At 36.3% G+C, this 26373-nt stretch overlaps 1 protein-coding gene across 1 annotated transcript in view; it reads right to left on the reverse strand.

Annotated features, from left to right (window-relative positions):
* slc4a5a (solute carrier family 4 member 5a) overlaps positions 1-11521 on the reverse strand; it is a gene marked incomplete at both ends in the record, with an annotated part of 32034 nt that extends 20513 nt beyond the window's left edge. Inside the window, 7 exons of the mRNA XM_081366544.1 lie at positions 249-304; positions 1244-1336; positions 2828-2983; positions 3235-3395; positions 4025-4157; positions 6942-7169; positions 11464-11521. Coding sequence (XP_081222670.1) covers positions 249-304; positions 1244-1336; positions 2828-2983; positions 3235-3395; positions 4025-4157; positions 6942-7169; positions 11464-11521 — 885 coding nt within the window. The remainder of the gene's footprint in view (positions 1-248; positions 305-1243; positions 1337-2827; positions 2984-3234; positions 3396-4024; positions 4158-6941; positions 7170-11463) is intronic.
* Between the last annotated feature and the right edge of the window lie 14852 nt (positions 11522-26373).

The following is a 26373-nucleotide window of genomic DNA, read 5'->3' on the forward strand; positions in this document are numbered from 1 at the left end:
TGATTTAAATTATTCATCAATTTCCAATATGTTGATGATAAAGAAAGCAGAAGAGGCATTGATTTCTAGAATCTGTCTGAATTTGTCAGTCAAGTCAGTGTGGAAAACTGGACACGGCAGCTAAAAATAGTATCAAAGCAAATACAAAATATCTGTGAAGATTGTGAACAATATAATCGCTGTTGTGCCTTGTCAAATTGTGGCTTTCTATTACAGATAAAGACACATTGTGATAACATGTGACTCACCTGGTCTGTGCTTGGGGAGTCTGCAATGTCATTCATGCTCCTGCTTTGAGCGTGGCCTGCGGACACAGGTACAAATATACACAGAAATGCAATTACAAATATTTCAATCAAAATGATACATATTTAAGTCTTACTCCAAAATGATATAAAGCTGACTAGCTATTTAACAACTAATCTAGCATCACTCACTATCTAATTAAAAATCTACTCTTTCTGGACAGCTCTAATGAAAAACCTGTCTATAAAAATGCAATTTGAAAACACAACATGTTGATCAACCACATTATCCTAGGCAGAATTAACTCTTTAATTGCTTTTAACCAAACCCAAAGATCACAGACACTTTTTAGATGAATACAGCTCAGTTCATGAACTAACAATGAAAAATAGTAATCTTAGTCAATGTTAATTTCAGCATTTACTAATACATTATTACAATCAAAAGCTGTATCTGTTAATATTATTTAATGGATCTGAGGTGAGCTAACATGAACTAACAATGAACAGTCCTATTTTTTATTAACTAACGTTAAAAAAGATTAATAAATACCTTAACAATGTATTGCTCATTGTTAGTTAATGCATTAACTAATGTTAACTAATGGGACCTTATTGTAAAGTGTTTCCTGTAAGGGTTATGTGTTGTTTTCCTGTGTTTTGCGCATGTTTCCCTGGTTCCAGTTTTCCCACCTGTTTGTTTGCTGTGTTTGTTGCTTAGGTTACTGATTTAGTTGAACACCTGTTTTGCTTTGACTGCTTTGGTATTGTATAAAATGAGCTTGCTTTCTGTCAGTCTTTGTTCGGTAGTTTGGTAGTGTAAAGTTGTTCCATCCATGTTTTGATCCTGAGAATCCTGAGTGCTGTATTAAGTAAACTGTAAATAAAGGACTGCTGAAATTAAATCTAGCTTTATTTTCTTCCTTCAACCAGCTGTGGCATTACCAGAATATACAATAATGATAAAAAAAAGGATTAAAAGAGGTGCAAAGACTCACGTAGTCGGCCATAGTTTGCTTGCTTGCTACGCAGATCTTCTGTAGAGCGATTAAAATTTGCTCCAGTGCCAGGAGTTCGGGCTGGGCTCCGAGCTATGAGAGACAAACAACATTACTTTTTATAAAATCACCTATTAAGCAGACAATGTTTTTCTAATAGGCTTATGTCAATGAACTGTGTAAAAAGAGCAATGAAAGAACACACTGAAAGAATTAAAATGGGATTGGGATTGTTTACCAAAAAGTCTGTCATGACCTACTCACCCTCATGTCACTTGAAGCCCATGTGATCTTATTTATGCTCAGGTCTAATTTAACAATGGGCTTGTCAGTCTAAACAACGAAAGTGGATGGTGACCAGTGGCTGTAAAGTTCCAAAAAGGAGTTTTGTGTTTTTGTGCTTCCTTTATTTTTGTCATTTTCATAGTTTTACATTCGCTTTGCTCTCATTATGGAAGATAGTGGCCTGAATGCTCTGCTGATAAACTTATTTCGTTTTTTGCAAGAGTTTACACAATATAAGTGTGAGTAGATAATGATCATTTTGGGATTAACTGTCATTTTAAGACCATTAAAGGGGTCATATGAAGCGATTTCTTTTTCTTTTTTCCTTTTTCTGTGTATTATATAGCTGTTTGTGCATGTATAAGATCTGTAGAGTTACAAAGCTCAAAGTCTGTAAGTATGTTTTCATATTTTAAGAATTTGCTACTGACTATTCAAACGCGAGTTTTGAGCAGTATATCGCTTGTTTGTTGTTTCTACGATCACAAATGCAGACATTCAAGTCATTATAATCACTAAGTATGTCCCCAATGAAATAAAACCTTAACAATCTGATACGGTCTGGTCCAGTCGCGAAAGTTGAACGATCAGCTTGGTCATCTGCATTTTCCGGATCAGATTCGGGCTCGAATTGATCATTATCACCTGTCATTATTGCTTTGGGAGCTGATGTTCCAAATATGGTGAGGGGTGTGACATTTCCATCACACACTTAAGGTAGTCAGGCCAATCACAATGGACTGGATCGCTGGCCAATCAGAGAACACCGCGCTTTTCAGAACGATAAGCTTTGTAAAACTCGACGTGTTTCAGAAAGGCGGGGCATAGAGGAGCAACAATAATGTATGGTATGTGTAAAATAATAACATTTTTTTAACCTAAAACCGCGTAAACACATTGCATTAAACTAAATACACAAAATAATGTTCTTTTTAGATATCATATATCATAGTCATATGACCCTTTTAAAGGGATAGTTCACCCAAAAATGAAAATTCTGTCATAATTCCAAACCTGTATGAGTTTCTTTCTTCTGTTGAACACAAAAGACGATAGCCATCGACTTTTCATAGTATTTTTTTTTCCTACTATGAAAGTCAATGACTATTGTCAACTGTCTGGTTACCAACATTATTCAAAACATCTTTAGTGTGTTCAACAGAAACTCATACAGGTTTGGAACAACTTAAGGGTGAGTAAATGATGACACAATTTTCATTTTTGGGTGAACTATCCCTTTAATCAATTAGGCTGCATTCTACAATAAGATGCAAAAACATTTAAAGATTGAAGACTCACTGGCGCCTCCAGAGCCAGACTTGCCCAGATCCGCAAGGGAGCGATGGATTGGCTTCTTTGTCTGATGTCTGTGCTTTCTCAACAAAACAAAGCTGATTTTATCTCTCAGATCAGGACTGATCAACCCTTCCTCTATCTGACGTTCGATGATGTCATCTGCATGAGACAAAAGTTAAAGTGGTTTGCTTTAAAAGTACATTGGTGGCAAAACAAAATGCATAAAAACTGTAGAAAAACATTATGATGCATCAAAATAAAAATAAAAACAATGAAAAAGAAACCCTTTTATGAATTACACTTCAGTATGCAAGACGATATCTGTTGTACAAAGGGTTAGATTGTTCAGAGTACATCAGTAGCCTCCCATCAGATGAAAAGCACCCAGAATAAAGAGTGTCATTGCTCACCAACTATCTGTGGGAGTGAATATCCCTCCAGGTCCAGCAGCACGGTGCCTGTCTGAAGGCATGTCCGCAGTTCAAACAGGCTGTGCAGGGAGAGCGTGGAAACGTGGGGTTTGCTCCATCTCTCCCCACCCTCCTCGACCTTTTCCTCAAACTTAACCCACCTGCAGAGTCACAGTCGCAAACAAAGTTGAAGTCAAGCAGAGAAAAAAGGAAATGTAAGTTTCTGATGTCGTTCTGATGAGGATGCTGTTTGTTTTATGGTGAAATGTGTAATTTCTGTCTCACTAAAGCAGAGGTGCCTAAACCTTTTAGTACAAAGATTGATTGACCAATAGGCCAAAAATAAATATTGAATTATATCCAACCATATTACATTAAAATGTTTAGTTTTAATCTAAAAGCACCATTTATAATGGTTACAAATGACAAATATCTGTGCATTCTGACAAAATAAACATATATTTCATTTACAGCTCAGTATATTCACTAGAAGTAATTAATCACATCAGTGGTTATTTTAGAATTTTAAAATGAGCTTTTTTATATATATTGCTTTTGCATTTTTTCAAGTTTTTTTATAATTATATTGCCGTTTTTGCATTAGTTTTCACCTACTTTTTACATTTTATTTCAGCTTTATTTAAATTAAAGAAAATATTTGTAATTGTTTTACTTCTATGATGATGATCAAATGATAATTACTGTCTTTATGGATACATAACTGTTTTGAAACCACTGAGCCACAGAATTGATCAATTAGTGCACAACCTTTTTGATTATGTTTTTATACCTTGCTGATTCTTTCCACTCCAGCTCGTCTCCCTCGTGTTGCAGCGTGTCCATCTCAGTGAAGAGAGTGGGTGTGGGCATGGCCTCCTCCTCATCCCCTAAAATGTAGCGCAGTCGTTCTGCTGCAGGGGACACTGTGAAATGAACAGGATAAAAAGTGATTGAAAACTTTTTTGCTTGGATCTCGCTCAGTCAGACATCAGAATGAGATAGCCTTCAAAAATAAAAAGTGCAGTGGAATGCAGCAGCACACACAGTGAAAGTATTAGCTCAAAAGTTAAGAAGAATCAACAAGGATCCCCACTGTGTATGTTTGATACATTGCTGTGATGATTGCCTGTGCCTGGAGGAATACCACAGTGTAAGCCATTGTTCATTAATTTTCTGGGTGAGGACTAAATCTGTGAGCTGTGACTGAAGCTGAGAATCCACACTGTGCTTGTTTATCTGGGCTTGTTTGAGGTGATACCAGGGAGCATGTTGCAAAGTCCAGGCCTTTCTGGTCTTTTTTGTGTTTTCATTTCTTTGCTCAGCATTTCTCAGCTCTAACACCTGTTAGGTTCATCTTTATTTCTTACTATGGTTTGATCATTGCTGCCTGTTTCATCCACACAGAGGCTTCCTGAGGACTAAAGATATGACACGTGGAGAACAGAAGCCCATAGATGTCAAGATGTGAAAGATGGCGAAAGAGCATAAGTGTCTTTAAAACTATCAACTTCCAGTCTATTATATGTGAACATTGTTAGACTAAACACGTAGAACACAGCTGACAGATAAACAAGAGTTTTATTAAAAAGGCAAGAGGCAAGAATGCAAATTGTCCTGCTGTCATGGACACTTCAATTATCATAATTCAGCAATATAACACATGAACAAGTGATTACTAAGAAGCTGTTGACAGAATTGAAGTTTAATGCCAAATGTGTAATTACTCACAGCTGTAAGTGAGGCCAGGAAAGATCAATAACATTGGCTGTGTCCGAAATCGCCCCCTATTCCCATAAATAGGGTGCGATTTGAGGGGACAGCCATCTGTAGTGGTGTCCGAAACCATTGTGGACGTTATCGAGTGCACTCATTCAATCCCAAAATGTACAGTCAACAGTATATATCTATGCACTTAACGGCTAGAGAATACCCATAATGTACTGTGAGGGTCATGCCGAATGAATTCCCGCAATTAATGAATTATTAGTGGAGTAAAGGATGCAATTTCAAACAGCTATTGAGTTCCATGTCATCAGCAAAGGAGGTTATGGTCTTTTTAGCCCAGGTCAGAGGCATTAGTGTTTAAAAAATGGGAGATTTTCAGTAATAAAGCTGCTTAATCATGATGTGTATTTTTAAGCCAAACAGGGGTGCGTTTCCCGTAGGCTACAACGACGTAACTAGCTGGTTAACTACCATAGTACGATGCATTGTTGAAGAAATCAACTAGCTAGTCACAACTGTTTTAAATTACGGACATGGCATCTGAGGACTATTTCTCATTTTTCTCAGTTATTTTGCTTTATTTCCAGATTCAATCATAGGCTCGTTCTTACGTAGTAGAGCACGTTCGTACATGCACAGTCTTCAAAAACGACACTTTAAATCTCTTGACAAACAAAAAGAGGTAAATGGCATTGTACTGAGATTGTACTGAATGTCAGCTTGCTTATTTTGCTCAAGACTTATTAAGGATTTATCAAGCCCACATGTCATGCAAACAAGAAACTATGCTTCTAACTACAGGTCGAGAGCTACGAACATTCACAAACAGCATTGCAAAGTTGTGTGGTTGGAACGATGGTTTCGGGAAACACCGACTCATTGAACTATGCTGATAACAACGGAACTTGCGAACATAGTTGGCTAGCGATACTCTTGGGAGACGCACCCCAGGACGGATAATTCAGCATGGTTTCAACATTCATGTTTTGTCCCATGCCATAAATTATCTTAATTCATCGAAAGTGATTTATTTCACAACATAAGTTGCTAACAAATAGCGTTAGCAACTTATGCTGTAAAAGAAATCGACAAGCAAGAATTCGACAAGCAAGTAAAATGATATTCCTCTGGTAGTTGTAGTCCTTTTTTAGCTGTTTGTTTGCATCAGTGTTGTTATTGTTAACTAAAACTATCAAAAGAAATGTTGCATTGGCAACTAACTGAAATAAGTGCTAAAATTACTAAAACTTTAACTGAATACAAAGAAATTAAAGCTAAATAGAAATATATTTAAAAGTGCCTGTAATGTTATTTTGACTTCAAATAGCCTATACCCATTTTGTACATATTATTAGCATATTATTAGTGTGCTAATTTAGCATAAAAGTACGAAGTGAAAGAGCGTTGCGCTTCCTCTGAATGTTTGCTTATTTCATTGTTCTGTGCTGACTGCAAACTTTTTAGAATGTTTAGAGATGCATCACCATAATTGTTTTTCATGGTCTTCTGTTTTGCAGTGACGAGACTATCCTGCTCTCGGCAAAGCATGATATTGAGAGTGAGGGTGTGGGGTATATCCGATAAACCAGGCACAACTCTGTTTCACTCTCACACACACACACACAGAAATGTACGGCATATTGCTCCCTATATAGTCCTCTTGAATTTGCATTCTCTCTTTCAGATTTCCTTGAGTCTACTACCTCACAGGGCATTTGAATTTAACCATTTCCCATCTTTTGCACTTGTTGGATATAAAATCCATTGGGATTCTACATTCCAGTACCTGTTTTTGTATGGTCACCAGTCTTTTGGGTCATCATATTGGCAATAAAAAAGTAAGTAGAAAGGTCTGAAATGTTTCCTTTTTTTATCCCGCTCAGGCACAAGACACAAGTATCATCATATGATGTAATAGTACACACTTTAATCACTAATGTGAAGGACTTCAAGTTCTGTTTCAGAACTGATCGAGGACTCACTGGTTCTGTTGATGTCTGGTGGCAGGCTGTGTTCTGGATGATCCAGGTTTGCCGCCTCTAGATCGTATCGGTCTCTGTCATCACAAGGATAGTGTTCTTGTCTGTGATGGTCGTGCCGAAGTCTTCGTTCTACATCTGCATCATGACTCGACATGGAGGACCGTCTCCGCCTGCGTTTGCGACGGTAACCGCGGGGGACCGGAACACCAATATAGATGGATTGATGGTCTGAGAGAGGCAGATCACACTATGAGAAGAAGCTTAACAACATATTGTTCGATGTCATTGATTTTGGAAAGTAATTTCATGCTCCATAGAAAATGTTCTGCTCATTCAAGCCAACATGTTCAAGACCAAAAGTGGCATGATCTGGTGTAACTATTGATGGAGTAGCCCAATGTAGGATCAATAAATAGCCTTTTCAAATAAAATACATTTATTTGAAATAGTTCTTCATGCCTCCAGTTCTGTCAAAGCAACACGAGAATGTGTAGCCATAAGAAAAACATACTGTTTAAAGGCACACTATGCAGTTTCCGTTTTTCTCAAACAGCGACCCCTAGAGTCGCTGTGGAGTACTTGTATTTAACGTTACTGTCGTAAATACCACTCACGCAGAGCCGTCTCTGCACTCTTCCAACCGTGTTTTCTTCGTCGACTCTGCCATGATTCACGTCTGAAATGTGTGCTACTGTCTTCCATAGAGGCTGCTTCATATGTTGTTGATCTATGTGACGTCGTGCTGTAAAGCAAGTCGTAATTCTCGCGAGATTTGCCAGGGCACCACCTCTCAAACTTGCATTGCTGGTTTTGTCAGCGGCGTCCAGTAAATGATTTCGAAGCTGTTATATTAAGGTGCAAATCTTGCACAGTGTGCCTTTAAATTCACTCTCATCATGCCATTCATGAGTACATTCATTGATATTTATAAGAAATGTTTCTTGAGTACCAAATCAGCATATTGGAATGATTTCTGAAGTATCATATGACACAGAAGACTGGAGTAGTGATGCTGAAAAGTCAGCTTTGATCACAGGAATAAATGACATTTTTAAATTTATTAAAATAGAAAACAATATTTCTGTATTTTGGATCAAATAAAATGGAGCCTTGGTGAGCAAAAAGAGATTTCTTAAAAAAAATGTTTGTGTATGTAAGATGGAGACGGCCCCATAAGATTCACTGTCAAAAGCAACATTCGATATATGAATTTCTCCCTCAGGGAACACTGTTGCTTTTGTAATTTCATGTAAATTTTCCCTCATCTTCTTAACATATGTTTTATGAAGTATGAAGTGGAGGAAGAAAAAACTGGTTGATTGTGAGAGCGGATATATGAAAAACATTTTTAGCTGTTGGCACAGTGATAATAACTCAACTAATTTGAATATAATGTGCTTTGTACAATGTTTAATTTTCTATCTATTATGAGATGGCAAAATGGAAGGATATTTGTGACAATTTATTTTCTTGAGTGGGTCTGTCAAATCTTGAAAAGATAATGGGAAGAAAAGAAGTGTGGGTTAAAATGAGCCTGTTTCTGGCCCAGTTTTTGTTGTAGCCATATTTAGGAGGTGCTCAGTAATTGATAGGAGCATATGTTTAAGTGTAACCTTGTTGAAGCACACATTCTACAATCTTATATAAACTAAGCTATAAAATTATGTTTAATAAGCCCATTTAGTTTATCAAAGGTGGCAGAAGTAAACATGCATATGCATTAGAAGATATCTGACAATTATAACTACACTCTTAAAATAAAATAAAAATATTAGCATTGATAACTCCATGAAGAGCCCGGAAAGTACTGCGTAATTGAAGCGATTTTACAGTGTAACTTTCTGTAATTAAAGTGTACCTATAAAGTACTTACATGTAAGTATAAGGGAACAATATGTACAGTGCTATGCATAAGTTTAGACACCCATGCTAAAGTTGAGTAAAAAGAGGAATAAAAAAATCATCTTTTGGAAATTGAAATTAATGCCTTAATTAAAAAAATTAGGAAAAATCCAACCTTTAAGGACACCAATTTTCTTTGTGAATGAATAATGTATTGTAAATAAATAAATGTTCTTCCTTAAAATACAGGGTGCATAAGTATGGACACCCCTGTGTTAAATTCCCATAGAGTCAGGCAGATTTGTATTTTTAAAGGCCAGTTACTTCATGGATCCAGGATACTATGCATCCTGATAAAGTTCCCTTGGCCTTTGTAATTAAAATACTTAGAGATTGGCTTGGTTTTATTTCAGTTAGCCTAATAGCTGGTTTGATTTGCATTGAGAGATGATCTTATGGAAAGTACTCCATGCCAATCTCTAGGTATGGTGAAGGCTATGTGATGATGTGGGGCTATTTTAATTCCAAAGGCCAAGGGAACTTTATCAGGATGCATAGTATCCTGGATCCATGAATTGACTGGCCTTTAAAAATAAAAAACTGCTTGCCTTAAAAATTTCAAGGTATATATCTATGCATTTATATAGTATTCTTTCTAACAAAAGTACACTGAAAACTAAAACAATTGCAACTTTTGCTTAAATATTGGGGGAAAATACTTGTTTCATGGTGCTTGTGACCCTCTTGTTCCATGTAGTTACAGATTAAGTACAATAAAAATACATACACACAATCTTATATCACTGACTCGGAAACCTTTATTTGAAAAACAACTTAATTCAGAACAGATTTACAACACTTCTTTTTCGTTTAAATCTGCTTTTTTTGCATTTTAAATGCTTAAGTCTTGAAAGAAAGTAGCACGTTTTGTTCCCCCTTTTTTCTCTTGCTTGGCTTCTTCCTTTTGTTCCTCTTCTTTTTCTCACATCCTCACCATTTACAAATTTTTTACCCTAATGCCATCCAAGATGTATACGACTTTACTTCTTCAGATTAAAGGAGAACTCCGGTCAATTTTAACATTGAGCTCATTTTTTTGTACATTTGGAGTGCTGTCAATACAGAGAACAACGACAAAAATCGGTGTTGCCTACACCGAGTTATTCTATTTTTAAAATTTGCACCCTGTTGACTTCAATAGGGCAAGTACTAAACCTGCTTTTAGGCTCTTAACATCCTTGATGTGTCATTACAAGTGCACAGAAAATGTGAGTGATTCCTTCTGAGTGAACACGAGTGGATCTGACTGCAGTAAATGTGAAAGAAATGTATAAAAATGATGTTATTTAAGCCAGCGCAAATACCTTTGTTTACATCCTGTTTTCGGGTGAAGTCCAAAGTAGTCGATTGCCGAGTTCACGCGCATAGGTTTAGTACCTATGATCACGCGCGTGAACTCGGCAATCGACTACTTTACATGGTATTTGGCTCGAGGTCATGGTGCAAAGGACCCTAGGTTGATTTTACTCCGAACTATCCCTTTAAAACAAATGAAGGTTTTTAGAAAAAAAAAAAAAAAAACATCTCTGGGAATACATATAATGCAAGCTCGTGTGTTCCTAAAAGTTGGAGCATCAAACAGCACATACTGCAATAACTACAGTAATCCATACGACCCCAACGTCTTCTGAAGTGAAACGATAGGTGTTTGTAAGAAAAATTACAATATTTTAAACTTTTTAAACACTATCGCTTCAGACCAACTGTAATAAGTTGTTTGTCAAATAAAGGTTTCTGAGTCAGTTATATTAGATTGTGTATATGTATTTTTATTGTACTTACCCTGTAACTACATGAAACAAGAGGGTAACAAGGACCACTTACCCTGTAACTACATGGAGTATTTTCCCAGTATTTAAAAAAATTGCAATAGTTTTAGCTTTACTTGCCTTGAAACATGTAAGCCCAAACTTAAACATCAGCACTTTTGCTAAAAATGTATAAATGCATAGATATGTACCCTGTCATTTTTTAAAAGCCTATACAGTATGTATTGGTACACCATTATTACAAAAAGGTATGTTTTCGCTAAATTGCTCCCAAATGTAAGATTGTTGTATCATAATAGTAGAATAAGTACCCCTTAGTTCTATAATATGTACAGTATAAATATATCTATATTTTTTGTTACCCCTTTATTCCCAAAACTTTACATATTGTTCCCTTATACTTACATGCAAGTACTTCATAGGTACACTATAATTACCGAAAGTTACGCTGTAAATTCGTCTTAATTACGCAGTACTTTCCGGGCTGTAATCTAAAGCGTTACCAAATGTTCTTTATAGTGGAAAAAGGTTCTTTTGATCATGAATATGTTCTTTACAGAAATAAAAGAATGCTTCTTTTAAGAACTGTTCAATGAAAGTTTATTTGGGGAACCCAAAATGGTTATTCAATGGCATTGCTGAGAAAATTCTTTTTAGTATTTTTAAATAGTATCTTTATTTTTTGTTTGTTTGATTATTCTCTTTGCATTTTTTCTTCAACCAAATAGTGGGTTAAGATAAAATGTCCCAAACTAACCTCACTACACAACATTTAACTACTGTCATGCTGATCGCGCCTACGTGCGTGCGTGTGTGTGTGTGTATCTTGTTTCATGCCTAAGGCTACTCACCCTCCTCCTCTTCATCATAGCGGTAACGACTGTTTCCCATGGCTCGATCATGGTCCATCCTGAGAGAATGCAGATAAGAAGATTTAATATTGATAAATATGGCAAAGCCAGAATGCAAAAAGGTGTTTGCTGTTTTTGAGTCCATGATATGTCAAAAGTTGCGAAGCAAATGTTTATTTCTGTGTAACATCCTGAAAATATTTCAAATCTCGTTATGATTTTCGTTATGATCGTTTTGATCGTGCACAACAGAAGGTCAGAGGCATGACTTGGGGCAGTGGCACACACTGGGCATTGAGCTTCCTGCTAAATAACTGCCAATCACAGATCAATGGTGAAATAATTAACAGAACAAATGACCGATGGAAAGATACATAATTACACGACCAGAGGAAAACCCGTGTCTAGCTAAAGGCCAGTCCCTTCCATTCACTATAAAGCCACAATCATTTTCTCACTGGTTACCATCTTGAGATACACTTACAAAAATGAGCACAAATTAAACTTCTATATTTTAGGAGCTGAATTTCTGTGATTTAATTACAACTGTGAAACTGAATTACTACTGCCTGCTGGCTTTTAAAGATATTTTGGATACAATCCAATAAATGTGTAATAGGCTTTTTGTGAAAACTACACATTGTGTAAATTGTTTGTGCTTCTAATCAATCTAGCTCTTGTGCAATTTGAAATGAAAATACACTACCGTTCAGAAGTTTTTGAAATAAATGAATCCTTTTTGTCAGCAAGGATGCATTAAATTGATCAAAAGTGATTTATATATTAAATAAATGCCGTTCTTTTGAACTTTTTATTCATCAAAAAATCTTGATTTTTTTTCTTCACAGTTTCCACAAAAACAGTAAGCATCACAACTTTTTTTTTAACATTGATAATAATAAATAATGATAATAATAAAGGATCATGTGACACTGAAGACTATAATATAGTAGCTGCTGAAAATGTAGCTTTGCCATCATATTAATAAGTTATATTTTAAAATACATTCAATAGAAAACTAAAATTAATAATAATTTACAGCATCACTGCATTTTTGATCAAATAAATGCAGCCTTGTTGAGTAGAAGATACTTTTTTCCCCAAAATTATTTAAAAAATATTAATGCCCCAAGCATTTTGCACAGTAGCGTATACTTAAACCAATAAAATGTATATACTACTGTAGATACAACATACTCATTTGTTTTGATCATTAAAGCAGGATATTGACTGAGGGCATCCAAAGTAATGATAACAGATAAAGCCAATATATTATGCACAATAATGATCTATTTTTTCCCAAATGTTCCTAGTTCTCTAACAATACTTCATAGGATTGCACCATAATTCTTGCTCAGGAGAGGAATAATAAACTTAATCATAATAAGGTAGCATGGGGTTGCATTTGATTAGCTGTGCTGGGATCCAAACTGGATAATTAGTGTCACATTGGTGTCCTTCACACCCAATAGCCAGCAGAGCAAGAGAGAGAGAACAATGGTGAAAGGGAGAGAAAGAGAAATGCTGTCGGCCATCCTCTCTCACAGGCTCAATCAATTGGTCCCCATTTGTACTCAACCCATTTACAGCACTGGCCCAGTATCCTCTCTCTCTCTTCCTGCATGTGTTGCTCTAATTTCTTTTTGCTAACCTCCCATTCTCTTTCACTCAGTCTATACAGAACAACATTCGCAAATTAATTGGTAATTTCCCTTCACACTGTTTCACTTGCTCATTAGTTTATGAGCAACACTCAGAATTTGTAGTATTGACAGTGTTAATTCACCATAAACATTTTACGTTTCCTTGCCAGCATGAGATGAAGCTATTAAAACACTTAACTGAATCTTGCAGTGTCAATCAGTGATTAAAATGCATGAAATAGGTCTTGTTCACAGGACCTCTTAAATGGGATGTAGTGACAAGAAACATGAATATATTCATCAAGTTAAATGAAATCTGATTCAGTAATAATAAGTGATTTATCTATCAATTCTGCAGATTATCTCATGCATTAAATGAATCAATAAAAATTTTGTTCATCATTGTTCATCACAGGATGAGCTTTTTAATTACTTTTGAACTAGCATTCAAAAGTTTGGAGTCACTAAGATTTGTTAATTTTTTGCTTTTGCTCACTAAGGCTGAATTGAATTGATCAAAAATACCATAAAAAGTGTAAACATATTATGGAATTGTATTAACACAATTTAAAGGGGTGGTATAATGCGCTTTTCACAAGATGTAAAATAAGTCTTTGATGTCCCCAGAGTGTGTATGTGAAGTTTAGCTCAAAAATACCCCACATATATTTTTATATAGTATGTTAAAGTTGTCACTTTTTGAGGGTGAGCAAAAACGCACCGTTTTTGTGTATGTTCCTTTCAATGCAAATGAGCTGCTGCTCCCGCACAGGGGGCAGAGCTTCAACAGCTTTTGTCCTTTTACCTCACACAGACATGCACTGGAAATTTCTAAAACTTTTAGCCTCTTATGTTCAAACTGAAGTCAGAAAGATGGAGAGACTCAAGAAGAAGTGACAAAATGTAGACAACATTTCTGAGTGGTTAGTTGGTGAATTTATGTAGCTTATGTGTAGTTATCTTCTAGTCACTGATTAGCATATGAGGAGCTCTTTTCCAAAACACCATAAATCCATTTAAACAGTTTTCAGGAAAATAACATTTTTTACCTAGACCTGTGAATATTCAATTTATCCTGTTAAATGTTTTTTTGGCTCAGTCTGAACATGTTGAACAATGATTATTAAATCAAACAGTTTTTTTCAAAACGCTATAAATCAATACATTTTTTTCCAAAACGCTATAAATCCATCAACTTTTTCCAAAAATTGATGGTTTGTCTAAAAAAAAAAAAAAAAAAGGCATAATAAATACATTGGCATTCAGTAAAGTGTCGAACCCATAAAAAGTATAACCATTGTCCACTTTACATAGAACAAATCACGACATGACCTTGTGTATGAGTAAATGGCGTTCACACCAAACGTGAATAGAGCGTCTGGCGCAAGTGATTTTCATGTTAAGTCAATGTAAAGACGCGTTTACGCGCATCTGGAGGTCCTGCGGCCCGAATGAGGCGTTTAGGGTGGTGCGGACGCGCGAATGAAGCGAATTGAGCGTCTGGCGCGAAACGCGCAAGTGATTTGAGGGTGAGAGAGCGAGAGAGAGAGAGAATTCTGATTAGTCCAGAGGATATATTGCGTTTAGGCTAAAAATAGGTTCTGCATTTATCGCGGTTTGGAAAGAAACTGCATCTTGCAGTACATTTTAAACAAGGAAATATAACGATTTGGCATGAAACGTTGATGGAGTAGTGAATAGGTTCAGTACACAGCAAAATGACACGACAAACTTATTTTTTTTTAAAAAATGGCGTTTAACGCGTTTTGGAAAAGAGCTCTTCATATTCTGTCTTAATAATCTATAAATCGCATTCCCGGGGGCGGGTTTATGTAAATTTTAGGGTTAGTGATGTCACTAACCCGGTAGTTATGGACCGGCCGTTTGTTGTAGTCCTTTAAAGCAATTTCTTTAAAAGAAAATATCTCCCTTTTCTTTGAACTTTGAGCGTTGTAACTTTGCAGATGTTGTTTGTGCTCAAACAGCAACACTACACACTAACTAAAGTTAGAAAAGTGAAATCATATTCAACCACCCCTTTAAAACCACTTTTCTATTTGAATATATAGAAAACAGTTGGTGATTTGGTAACATTTCTTATTTCTTATTCTCATTTCTTATTATCAGTGCTGGTAACAATTGTGCTGCTTACAGTTTTTCTCAATCGCTTTGGCTCAGTTTTTATTATCAAAACAATAAATTCATATCTCTGAACAATTAGTTTCTTGTTTACATCACATTTCTTATTGATTTAAGCAAATTGCATGTGTTTTTGCACATGAAATTGTCAAACTCTTCACAACTTCTAAACATTCTTTCATCGTGTGAGCCATCACAGCCAACACAAATATCCTGACATTGTATTGAAATAGTAATCACAATCTCACTAATCAACCAATAAAATTTGGAAGCATATACATGTAGTTTTCCCTGCACAATCACTACTATTTTTAACATGGAGGAACATTAGAACACTAAACAACAGCAGCTACAGCAGTACATTTATTTTTGTAGAAATGTGTTACACATAAACTGAAAATTGGTGTTAGGGTAAGACATAATGGAGTGTGTAAAAAAGTGAAAAGTGAATTTTCAGTTTACATATAAAACAAATGTACTGTATAAATACAAATGTTAATTTTCTTTTTGTGTACTACAGTTTTGACTTTTCCTAGTAAATTTTTACCTTCTGTTGAAATATGTATCTAAAAATCTCAGTGTGATACACCAGAGCATTCAGCTAGACAAAACTGACATTCTTGTATAGTATGGATTGGAAAATCAACGAATTATCAATTTTGAAACATTTTGACGGGTGTGGCTCAAACGATGAAAAAAAAAAAACACTTTTTATTTTGGTGCCATAGGCCAATTTACTGACACAATAACTAGGTTTTGAAGCATGAATTTAATGTTTTGAGTGAGTTACTACATTTTTCAAACATGCAATAGATTTCTGATGTTCCAGCAAACAGTTGTGACTTGAACTTAGAGTTTAGATCATTTAGACTGTTTTGAAGAAAAAAATACCAAAGCGATTAAGAAAAACTAGAAAGTACATTTTGTAACATCCTAAATGTCTTTACTGTCACAGTTGATCAATTTAATACATCGTTGCTGAATAAAAGTATTAATTATAGATATATTAAATCTATAACACACACTTCTAAAGATTAAAAGTGCACACGATGATTAACACTGGCAATGGAGACACCCAAACAACCAAAATGCAAATAAAAGCATATTGCATGTGTTTGTGTCACAGAACCCATAACACCATATTCATGTTGCTCAATAGATGACCAAGATTTCCTTCAGATAGAGCTACATGTAGTAACTTTTAATGAGGTATTAATTTGTTTTTATAATTAAATTCTTACCTGATCTCAGAAGCAGTGCACAGATGGAGAGGTAAAAAGCGAATCAAAAGGACTAATCAATACAGGAACTCAGTGAGGACCACAGCTCTATGGGACACGGGACAAAAACTGAACATGTTACAGGACTAATCTGCAGCCCTCTCTCAGTTAATCACTCCTCACATGCACACAGAGACACACCCTCTCATGCTAACACATCCACATAGTGTGAGTCAATGGTATGGACTGGTGACAAGGTCGAAAAGTAGATAACTGGGACTCAGGCAAATGGACCATTGAGAGCTGTGTTAAGAGACATTACTGACTCACTGTGCACTCTGTTTATTTACTGAGACTATTCACTCTGTAAGGGAGGGTTTCCCTTCACTAAATCCTGTCCAAAACATTTTGAACTGGTCGCAATTCTGAAGAAATACAAGTCTTACAATGAGTTTCATGACATGTTATTTGCTTAAATTGGTAAACCCCTATTTATTTTGAGGAAACATTTAAAACATGGATATTTTTTAGGATATATTTAGCATCACATTCTTAGTCAAATGACGTTGGCTGGCAATATCTCAGAACTGGCAATACTTACCAAAATGTTTTTCTTTTCCTCTCTGTGACTTCTGTCCTACAGCTGGTATACTCGATTTTGTGGCCTCAGGCTTTTTTTTTTTTACTAACACAAATGACAGGATAATGTCAGGATATGTGCTTTGACATTTATTGACAGCTCAGAAAAATCCAATTCATAGCAGATGCTGAACTGAGTGCACAAACTCAATGCTCTGTGACCATCAAAGCGCACACACACAAAATCAATAACAAATAGAGACTCAAGATAACCTGTGTCCAGCAGCTTGTTGGTTGATGACCTCATCCTTCAGGATACTTCATCCTTTGCGATTCCTCTTGACCTGGACCGATCCTGGTAATAAAGTCTTGGAGACCTTTTCCAGTCATTTCACAGTCTTTGGGCTGTAAAAAAAGCTATTTGGAACCTTTGACACATGTAATCAAGCATAATTTGTAAACCATAAATCCATTTAGTAGAATGATCGATAACACTTTACAATAAGATTCCATTTGTAAACATTAATTAACACTCTCACTGAAAAATACTTCTAAAACAGGGGTGCTCTATCCTGTTCCTGGAGATCTGCCTATCTGCAGAGTTCAGATCCAACCCTCATCCAACACACCTGCCTGTAATATCAAGTGCTCCTGAAGATCTAATTTATCTGCTTCAGTTTGTTTGATAAGGGTTGGAGCTGAACAGGAAGTTAGATCTCCAGGAACAGAATTGTGCACCCCGGTTCTAAAAGCATTTATTAATCCCAGTTCATGTTAATTTGACCATTTACTAATACATTATTAAAATCAAAAGTTGTATCTGTATTTATAGGGATGGGACGATTACCGGTTTCACGATAAACCACGATAAAATGTACTGACGGTTAGTAATATCGTTTAAAATTTAATTATCATTAAAACCGTGTTTGATTATCGTGATTTTAGATCTGTTCAGCCAGCAACAGTCTGACTGCTGACTGGGAAACTTCAGATCTGCCGAGTCGTCTTGTGTGACCATCACCGACTGTTATATAGCGAACGCAAGGCAAGTTAACTTTGACCTCAATACCAAAACTACGTCTGGGAAATAATTGGGCATAAAATGTTGTTTTAAGTTGAATTATTTTATATCAATCACTTGAAATAAACGTGAAGCTTCCGCAAAGAAAAGTTCGCAGCAAGTGGCTTAGCCAAAGACGAATAATGAACAAGTTCAAACAAGACTATTAAGAGTGACATTTAAGGGATAATAATTTATATTCATTATACACTTATTACACCGATTTTTACCACGTAATTACGGGGACATTGAATTGAGATTAATGTTTTAAATCTTACCTGTTTATAAATCCATTATGTAGGCTACAGCGTACAAAACAATCGTTCAGACAAGATGATCACAACAATATTATCAAACTCTGTAAACAATAAATCAACTCTGATCTAATTTTTAATACAATTAAAAACGGAGACGCAAGAAGAATGAAACGAGAGAGTGCGTCCATTGTGATACATGGTGTAACGTCTGTCAGAGAGTTTGAAGTCTGCCCAGATGAAGAATACAAGACAGTGCAAATGACTGGTAGTTCCACGAGACTTTTATAGATGTTTTCTCTCAGTTAAGCACACTCTTCACATACATGTCGAAGAGCGAATGTTAAAAGGGAAAAGAAAACACTCTAAAACACGCTACAAAAATTTTCCCTGAAAATAATTGCACACCTTAGAATGTTCATCAACCAATCAGATTTAAGCATTCATAAGCAGTGGACTGTTGACACGTGAAGACCAAGGTTTAAGGCTGACCTGGGCCAATCTTTTATATGAAATAAAATGTATTTATATACAGTGGGGAGAACAAGTATTTGATACTCTGCCGGGTTTTGCAGGTTTTCCCACTTACAAAGCATGTAGAAGTCTGTAATTTTTTATCATAGGCACTCTTTAACTTTGAGAGACGGAATCTAAAACAAAAATCCAGAAAATCACAGTGTATGATTTTTAAATAATTAATTTGCATTTTATTGCATGACATAAGTATTTGATCACCTACCAACCAGTAAGAATTCCGGCTCTCACAGACCTGTTAGTTTTTCTTTAAGAAGCCCTCTCCTGTTCTTCACTCATTACCTGTATTAACTGCACCTGTTTGAACTCGTTACCTGTATAAAAGACACCTGTCCACACACTCAATCAAACAGATTTTTGTTTTAGATTCCGTCTCTCACAGTTGAAGAGTACCTATGATAAAAATTACAGACTTCTACATGATTTGTAAGTGGGAAAACCTGCAAAATCGGCAGTGTATCAAATACTTGTTCTCCCCACTGTAATACTAAGACTAACAAGTCTTGTTAGCTTTATAATTAATGTCCTTACAGTAAACCTTTCTATTCATCAAAGACTCCTAAAAAATGTATATTATGATTTCCACAAAAATATTATGGATAAAAGCAATTAATGTTTTGTCCAACAGCACTCCTGATATCGCTGATACACAAAAGTGAGTTAGACATTGCATAAATATAATACAAAAAAATGTCTACGTTTTTCAATGTAGATTATGTATACAATTAATTGGAGGCCACTGTAAATTAAACGTCAGTCATGACACTGTCAGTTTCTTTCATCATCCACACGAGGTCCTTATTGACAGTCCATCAGGGATACATTCCATTACTGCCAGCAGAAACTCACTCATCATTCAATGGACAGCTCTCAATCAACTGTTCAAACAGAATATTTCCAGTAGAAATGGCTTTTGAAGAATATGAAAAGCTATTTTCTATGTGCGGCATACTGGATATTCATGACAGAATCTTACATTGCATTTTTGTGAGTAATCAGGGACACTCAATGATATATTCATTGCCGAGATTGGATTCATTCTGCCGTCCGGAGCATGGCAGTCCCAGTCTGATTCGTTCTGATAACACCATATGGGTTTTTTGGCAGGAGCTGATGAGAGGCATATTACCTTAAGGACAATGGCAAGGCACAGGGAATAGCTATTACACTCCTAAACCTCAGAAGAACGAATGCCAGCGAACCTAAATATGAAATGCAAAAATGAAACTTTTCATCTTGCACTTTTGTACTAATTTAGGATAAAATCTGTATCGATTGTTTCAAATATTTTGACCTTAAAGATGCAGGTTTTCTATAAAAACCTTGCAGTTGCACAGGTGATGCAAAGTTGAGAAGGGAAGAAAATCGGCTAGTCTACTGAGAATTGGAGGCCACAGGTGCAGTTAATTTACAGTTCAGATTGTACCCTCATTATCTTATTAGGTTCCCTGAAATTTACATAAATCCCGCCCTCAGGAACAGGCAACAAAGGGGGTGAGTGAGTCCATGAGAAAAGGAAGAGTTGCTGTAGTAGAACACATTTGGAAGTCTGCTCAAGCTGTCGCATCTGTCTTTTCACATATATTGCAATACAGTACGTAACACAAATGGCATGTCACTCTGTAGGCATCTTACAACAGTTCCCACTCGAGCGATTTATAGATTATAAAGGTGATTCTCTGCAGAAACATTTTTTGTTATGCTGGTTGAAAGTCTCCTCATATCCTGATAGCAATCACTCTGTTAAGCGGTCAAAATGTATTTTTATATAAGTCGTATGTGGAAGGCGTAGGACCATAAAATGTTCGTTCAATCGTTGCGTTTGGTCCAAATGGTCCTATAGCATGTGTCAATGGCTGCGTTCTAGTCCACTTTTAGACACGCACTTGAGAACTTCCCTAAGCACTTCCCCTCGGGTGAATCCCTGCCGCCATTTTTAAGTGCGTTCCACTACGTGAAGTGGACAAAGGAAGTTTATATGGACAGACCCTCGCTCCCTCGATTTTGACTCGATTTTGAGTCTACTTCATATGTACACTTCAGACAGCTCCATATACCACAATGCAGCACGATTGTGACATCAACGCATATTGCGTTTAATTTACCACACCACAAACAGCTCTATTATATATTAATTATTTAAAAAATAATAATTAAACAACTTAAACACACCTATACATATAGAATGCTGCATTGAACAATTTCGTAAGGGAAAACAAATAATAATCAATCAACCCCATAGTGGATTCAAGTGATCCATGGCTTAGCATGTTCGGTTCCAATCTATTTTTTTACAGTCTATGGTTCCAATTCAGCCTATTGCAAAGGTTCCGCCAGTAGTGGGCGCTCATGCAACGTAAGCAATGATTGACGGACATCCGAGTGAACGAGACGGAGGGAAGTTAGCAAGTGAAGGGCATGACAATTTTGGACTGGAACGCAGCCAGTGTGTGTTTGCACACCACTACACAGCCTGTTCACGCAGACATAATAAGCCATAAGCGCTTTCATGTAGGCTACACTGCGCAGACAGGGCGAGAAAGGCAAGCAAGCAGCAACCACTTATTTTCCCTCTGAACCGACAAGTGGCACTGGCAACGATAACAGTTATATCTTCATCGGAGCCAAGCAGACTCTCATTGTGGAAAGCTGTCATGCAACAAATAGACAGTATTAGGCCTACACACTGACAAGTTTTGTTAGCTAAACAAACCGAAAACTAGCTGCATCTAATTCTGTTTTTAAGAATTTGTTTACGTTTGGTATTGTAGTGTTACTAACTGTACGATAAAGTTTTCTCACCGGTGAATGACACATGATATTGATTGGTATTGCAGTAACGTTGTCTCTGGTCTTCTTGGCTGTGCGTGTTCATGCTTTCAGGAGGCGTGGCTGTGGACGGCGATTTGCAGGGAGGGTGGTGGGACGTACTATTAGGCTAAAGTTAGCATTTTACCAGATGTCCTACAGCACCTTTAACTTCAAATCAGCTACATTAATTCATCAACTAACCATTCAGAAACGTCCTGTCTTGAGTCTCTCCATCATTGTCCGAAACTGACAATGTGTCGGTTATGTTTTTTGAACATAAAAGCCAGGTTTCTGACATTTTAATGCATATCTGCTAGTTGCTAACACACGAGCTCTTGAAGCTCCGCCCTCTGTGCCGGGAGCAGCAGCTCATTTGCATTTAAAGGGACACAAACAAAACGACGCGTTTTTTGCTCACCCTCAAAAAGAGACAAATTTAACATGCTATAAAAAAATATCTGTGGGGTATTTTGAGCTAAAACTTCACATACACAAACTGGGGACACCAGAGACTTATTTTACATCTTGTAAAAAGGGGCATTATACCCTCTTTTTTGCACATTGTTTTTTGCACAGGAGCACATTAAAAGTTATTCTTGTGGTGACAGCTGTTGCAGATAATATATAATTTTTAAAAGTTTATTGCTTAAAAAAAGAGAAATATTTAGCTAGTCTGATATTTAAAAAAAGAAAAAAAGAAAAGAAAAAATGTTCCCAGTCAAAACTTAGCTGCATGTGGACTGTACACCTGATAACACAAGAGCTGTTGATACGTGAAGACCAAGGTTTAAGCCTGACCTGGGCCAATCTTTTATATATATATAAAAAAAAAAAAATTATATAATACTAAGACTATTGTCTTGTTAGCTTTATAATTAATGTCCTTATAGTAAACCTTTCTATTCATCAAAGACTCCTAAAAAAATTATATTATGGTTTCCACAAAAATATTAAGCAGCACAACTTTTTTTGGTTTCACTTTATTTTGATGGTCCCTTTAACACATTTTGTTGACTATAAGTAATGTTGCACCTATATGTCTACTAACTCTCATTAGAGTGTTAGTAGAGTATTAGTAGATTGGTAGGGTTGACGTACCTGGAAAGCTACTTATAGTCAGTAGAAGGTCTGTTGGAGGACCATCACAATAAAGAATGATCAAATATAAAGCAGACAGTCTACTAATACTCTAATGAGAGTTAGCTGACATGTAGTTGCATAGTTATAGTTCGTAGAATGTTCAAAAGGGACCATCAAAATAAAGTGTTACCCTTTTTTTCACTGACAATAATGATACATGTTTCTTGAGCACCAAATCAGCATATTCAAATTATTTTATTTTGAAGGATCATGGCTCAAGACTGGAGTAATGGCTGCTGAAATTCAGCTTTGCCATAAGAATAAATTACATTTTAAAAATATATTAAAATAGAAGAGTAAAAACAGCTATTTTAATAATATTTCACAATATTACTGTTTGTACTTTGTTGTATTTTGATCAAATAAATGTTGCCTTGATAAGCATAAGATACTTTTTTCAAAAACATTTAAAGAAAACATCTTTCCATCCCCAAATGTTTGAATGTTGTGTGTGTGTAAGGTTACTGTATGGCTAATTACAAATAAATTGTGCTTCAAAATATTCAATCTGTTTTCTTTTATAATATGCTCACTGATGACAGTTAACGATGCTTAAAACAATAATGCTCATTAGATTCAGATAAGATGATCGTTTAGTGTTATGAAGAACATTTCCTTTTCTCATTTTACAGAAAGAAATACCCACCTGTTCAAAGTGTTCTGGCATCGGCCCATGGCCAAGTTAAGCCATAGCTGCTGTGATGTGGGCAATGTTTCTAAAGACGGTTGATCAAAATCACCTGCAGTCAACAGGGGCATTTGTATTACAACCACAATGGGCCCATCACGAACCCTACCCTATAGTCATTTCACTGATGACAATACAAGCAACTGAATGTCCTGCAGCTTTTTAATGTTTTAATTGTTCTTTGCTTATTTCAAAGACGCCGACCTCAGATCCATCCAGACTTTAACCCAAACATCCAAATCCCTATTGTAGTTTTTACTTCATATACTTATCTCCTTGCCTGCTGCGATTCACAATCCCCTCAGAGACAGATGCGCTGGGTTCATTACTTAGATAAAAAGACACAGCCATTTTAAGCTGCAGCCGGAATGAGCCGTATTCCCTCTCGAAAAAAGCTTCTGCCTTTTAATATTGTATTACTCTTTCAGAGTTGGAAAATGTTGATACTCAGGTCACTTCTAACTATCCACCAATAAGCCTAATTACATCAATTTTGAACCACATCAAAATCTTGGGGAGGAGGAAAACAATATTTTCCCTCTGTATACAGTGCCTTGGGAACGTATTCGTACTACACATTTTGTTTTGTTGCAGCCCATGCTAAACTGCTTTAAATGACTTTTTTCCCCACATCAATCTACATTCATGACAAAGCAAAAAACAGATTCATGATAACTTTATCAAACTAATTTATTAAACATAAATAAACTGAAAATATTTCTGGGACACTTACCCCCGGTTTCACAGACAAGGCTTAAGTCTAGTCCCAGACTAAAATGCAAGTTTGAGCTGTTTTAACTAAAAGCAACTTGCACTGACATACTTAAAATATGTCAGTGTCATTGTTTTGTATCAAGATTCACACCAGTAATGTTTTTTTTTAAGGCACGTTTATAAATGCTACTTAAATATCCTAATTGAACTAAAACCAAATCCTAGCTTAATCTCAGCCTTGTTTGTGAAACAACGCCTTCAAATATAGCTTAGCATTCCAGTTTCGCTTGGATCATCTTTGAGATGTTACTACACTTTGACTGGAGTTAACCTGTGGCAAATTCAATTGAATGGGTATGATCTGAAAAGGCACACACCTCTCAATAAAAGGTCTAACAGCTGAAAATGCATTTCAGAGCAAACGCCCACACATACCACTTATATGGGATTTATGGCAGAGTGGCCAGACTCAAGTCTGTCCTCAGTGAAGACACTTGAAATTTGCTAAAAAAATGGCTAAAGCCAGGACTCTTTGAGACTGTGAGAAACAAGATTCTATGGACTGATGTACCTCAGTTCTAAACAGGGAAGCAGGCACCTTTCATCACCTGCACAATACCATCCCAACAGTAAAGTTGTGGTAGCAGCATCATCATGCTCTTGGGGATTTTCAGCAGCAGGAACTGGGGGACTCGTCAAGGTAGAAGGAAACTCAACGCATCAAAATAGAGTTTGTCCAGAGCATTCAGAACATCGGACAGGGCAGAAGGTTCACCTTCCAACAGGACAATGACCCTAAGCACAGACCCTAAAACAATGCAAGAGTGGCTTATGGACAACTTTGTGAATGTCATTGACTGGCCCAGCCAGAGCCCAAAGTTGAACCCAATCCAACATCTCTGGAGAAACCTGAAAAATGGCTGTCCACCGATGGTCCCCATCCAATCTGACTGAGCTTGAGAGGATCTGAGGAGAAGAATGGCAGAAAAATCACCAAATGCAGATGTGCAAAGCTTGTCGCATCATACAAAGACTTTAGGCTGTAAAGGTGCTTCAACCAAGTATCCGAGTTAAGGGTACAAATACATATGCAATGTACGTATTTCAGTTTTTCCTTTTTAATACATTTTCAAATCTGTTTTTGATTTGTCATTATGGTGTATGGAGTAAAAAAAAAAAATGATGTGATGGGGAAAAAAATAATTTTAAATAGTTTAACATAAGGCGGCAACAAAAAAATTGGAGGGGTATGAATACTCTCGCAAGGCACTGTATATTTTTGCCATTGCTGGCTCACTGCAGTGGCTCTGTTAAAACTAGTAATTCAGTAAATAACCAGATTCTCTAAGCTTCTTAACTTGAATATTTGGATTTTACTCCCTTTTCACCCCAACCCCCATCAGCTTTTCCAAATGGGAAAGAACATCTACCTGAGCATTGACTATTCATCTGTTAGTAGTGCATCACTTGATTCCCTTGCCTTATCCTCTTTTGATGCACTCATTCACAGAACCGAAAAGCCATCCTTGAGCGTCCCTCAAGTCAACAATTGTTAATTACTGTTATTATTATCATAATTACGCCAGTGTGGATGCATTTTGTTCTCTGCTCAGCGCATGCAGTGTAATTTTCGGTGCAGCAGTTCATTTCCTCCCATTGAGACACCAGCTATAATTATTACACACGTCGCCTTTTGATGGCCATCATCATGAAGGGGAAAGTGGCGTGAGCATTGAGGAAATAATGGGAGAGAGGTTGAAGATAGATTGCTCTGCACATGAATTAATATAATTGATGTGTTATGATGATGCACTGAAGGCAGAATCAATAAAAAAAATATGCCAAGTTGCCATCAGTGTCCTTAAATGCAATTTGAGTTATTTGAAAAATACAATAGTCTTACAGAACCACTGGGACGTCATTATGCAACATTCTCTCTTCAGAACAATTTAAAATGTGTGATTATGCACTAGAAAACGGCTTAGATGTTCAAGGGTTCAGGTGACCAGTTTCCAAGAACCCACATGCCCAGATCCTCAGAGGTTTTCACATCTCCACTTATCGCTCCACTACAAGGCTCAAGAGACTTTGGTGTTTTATTCAACAAAATAACCAGCAAGACATATTT

The sequence above is a fragment of the Scardinius erythrophthalmus genome (genome assembly GCF_964197995.2).
Source record: "Scardinius erythrophthalmus genome assembly, chromosome: 5".
Taxonomy (NCBI): Eukaryota; Metazoa; Chordata; class Actinopteri; order Cypriniformes; family Leuciscidae; genus Scardinius; species Scardinius erythrophthalmus.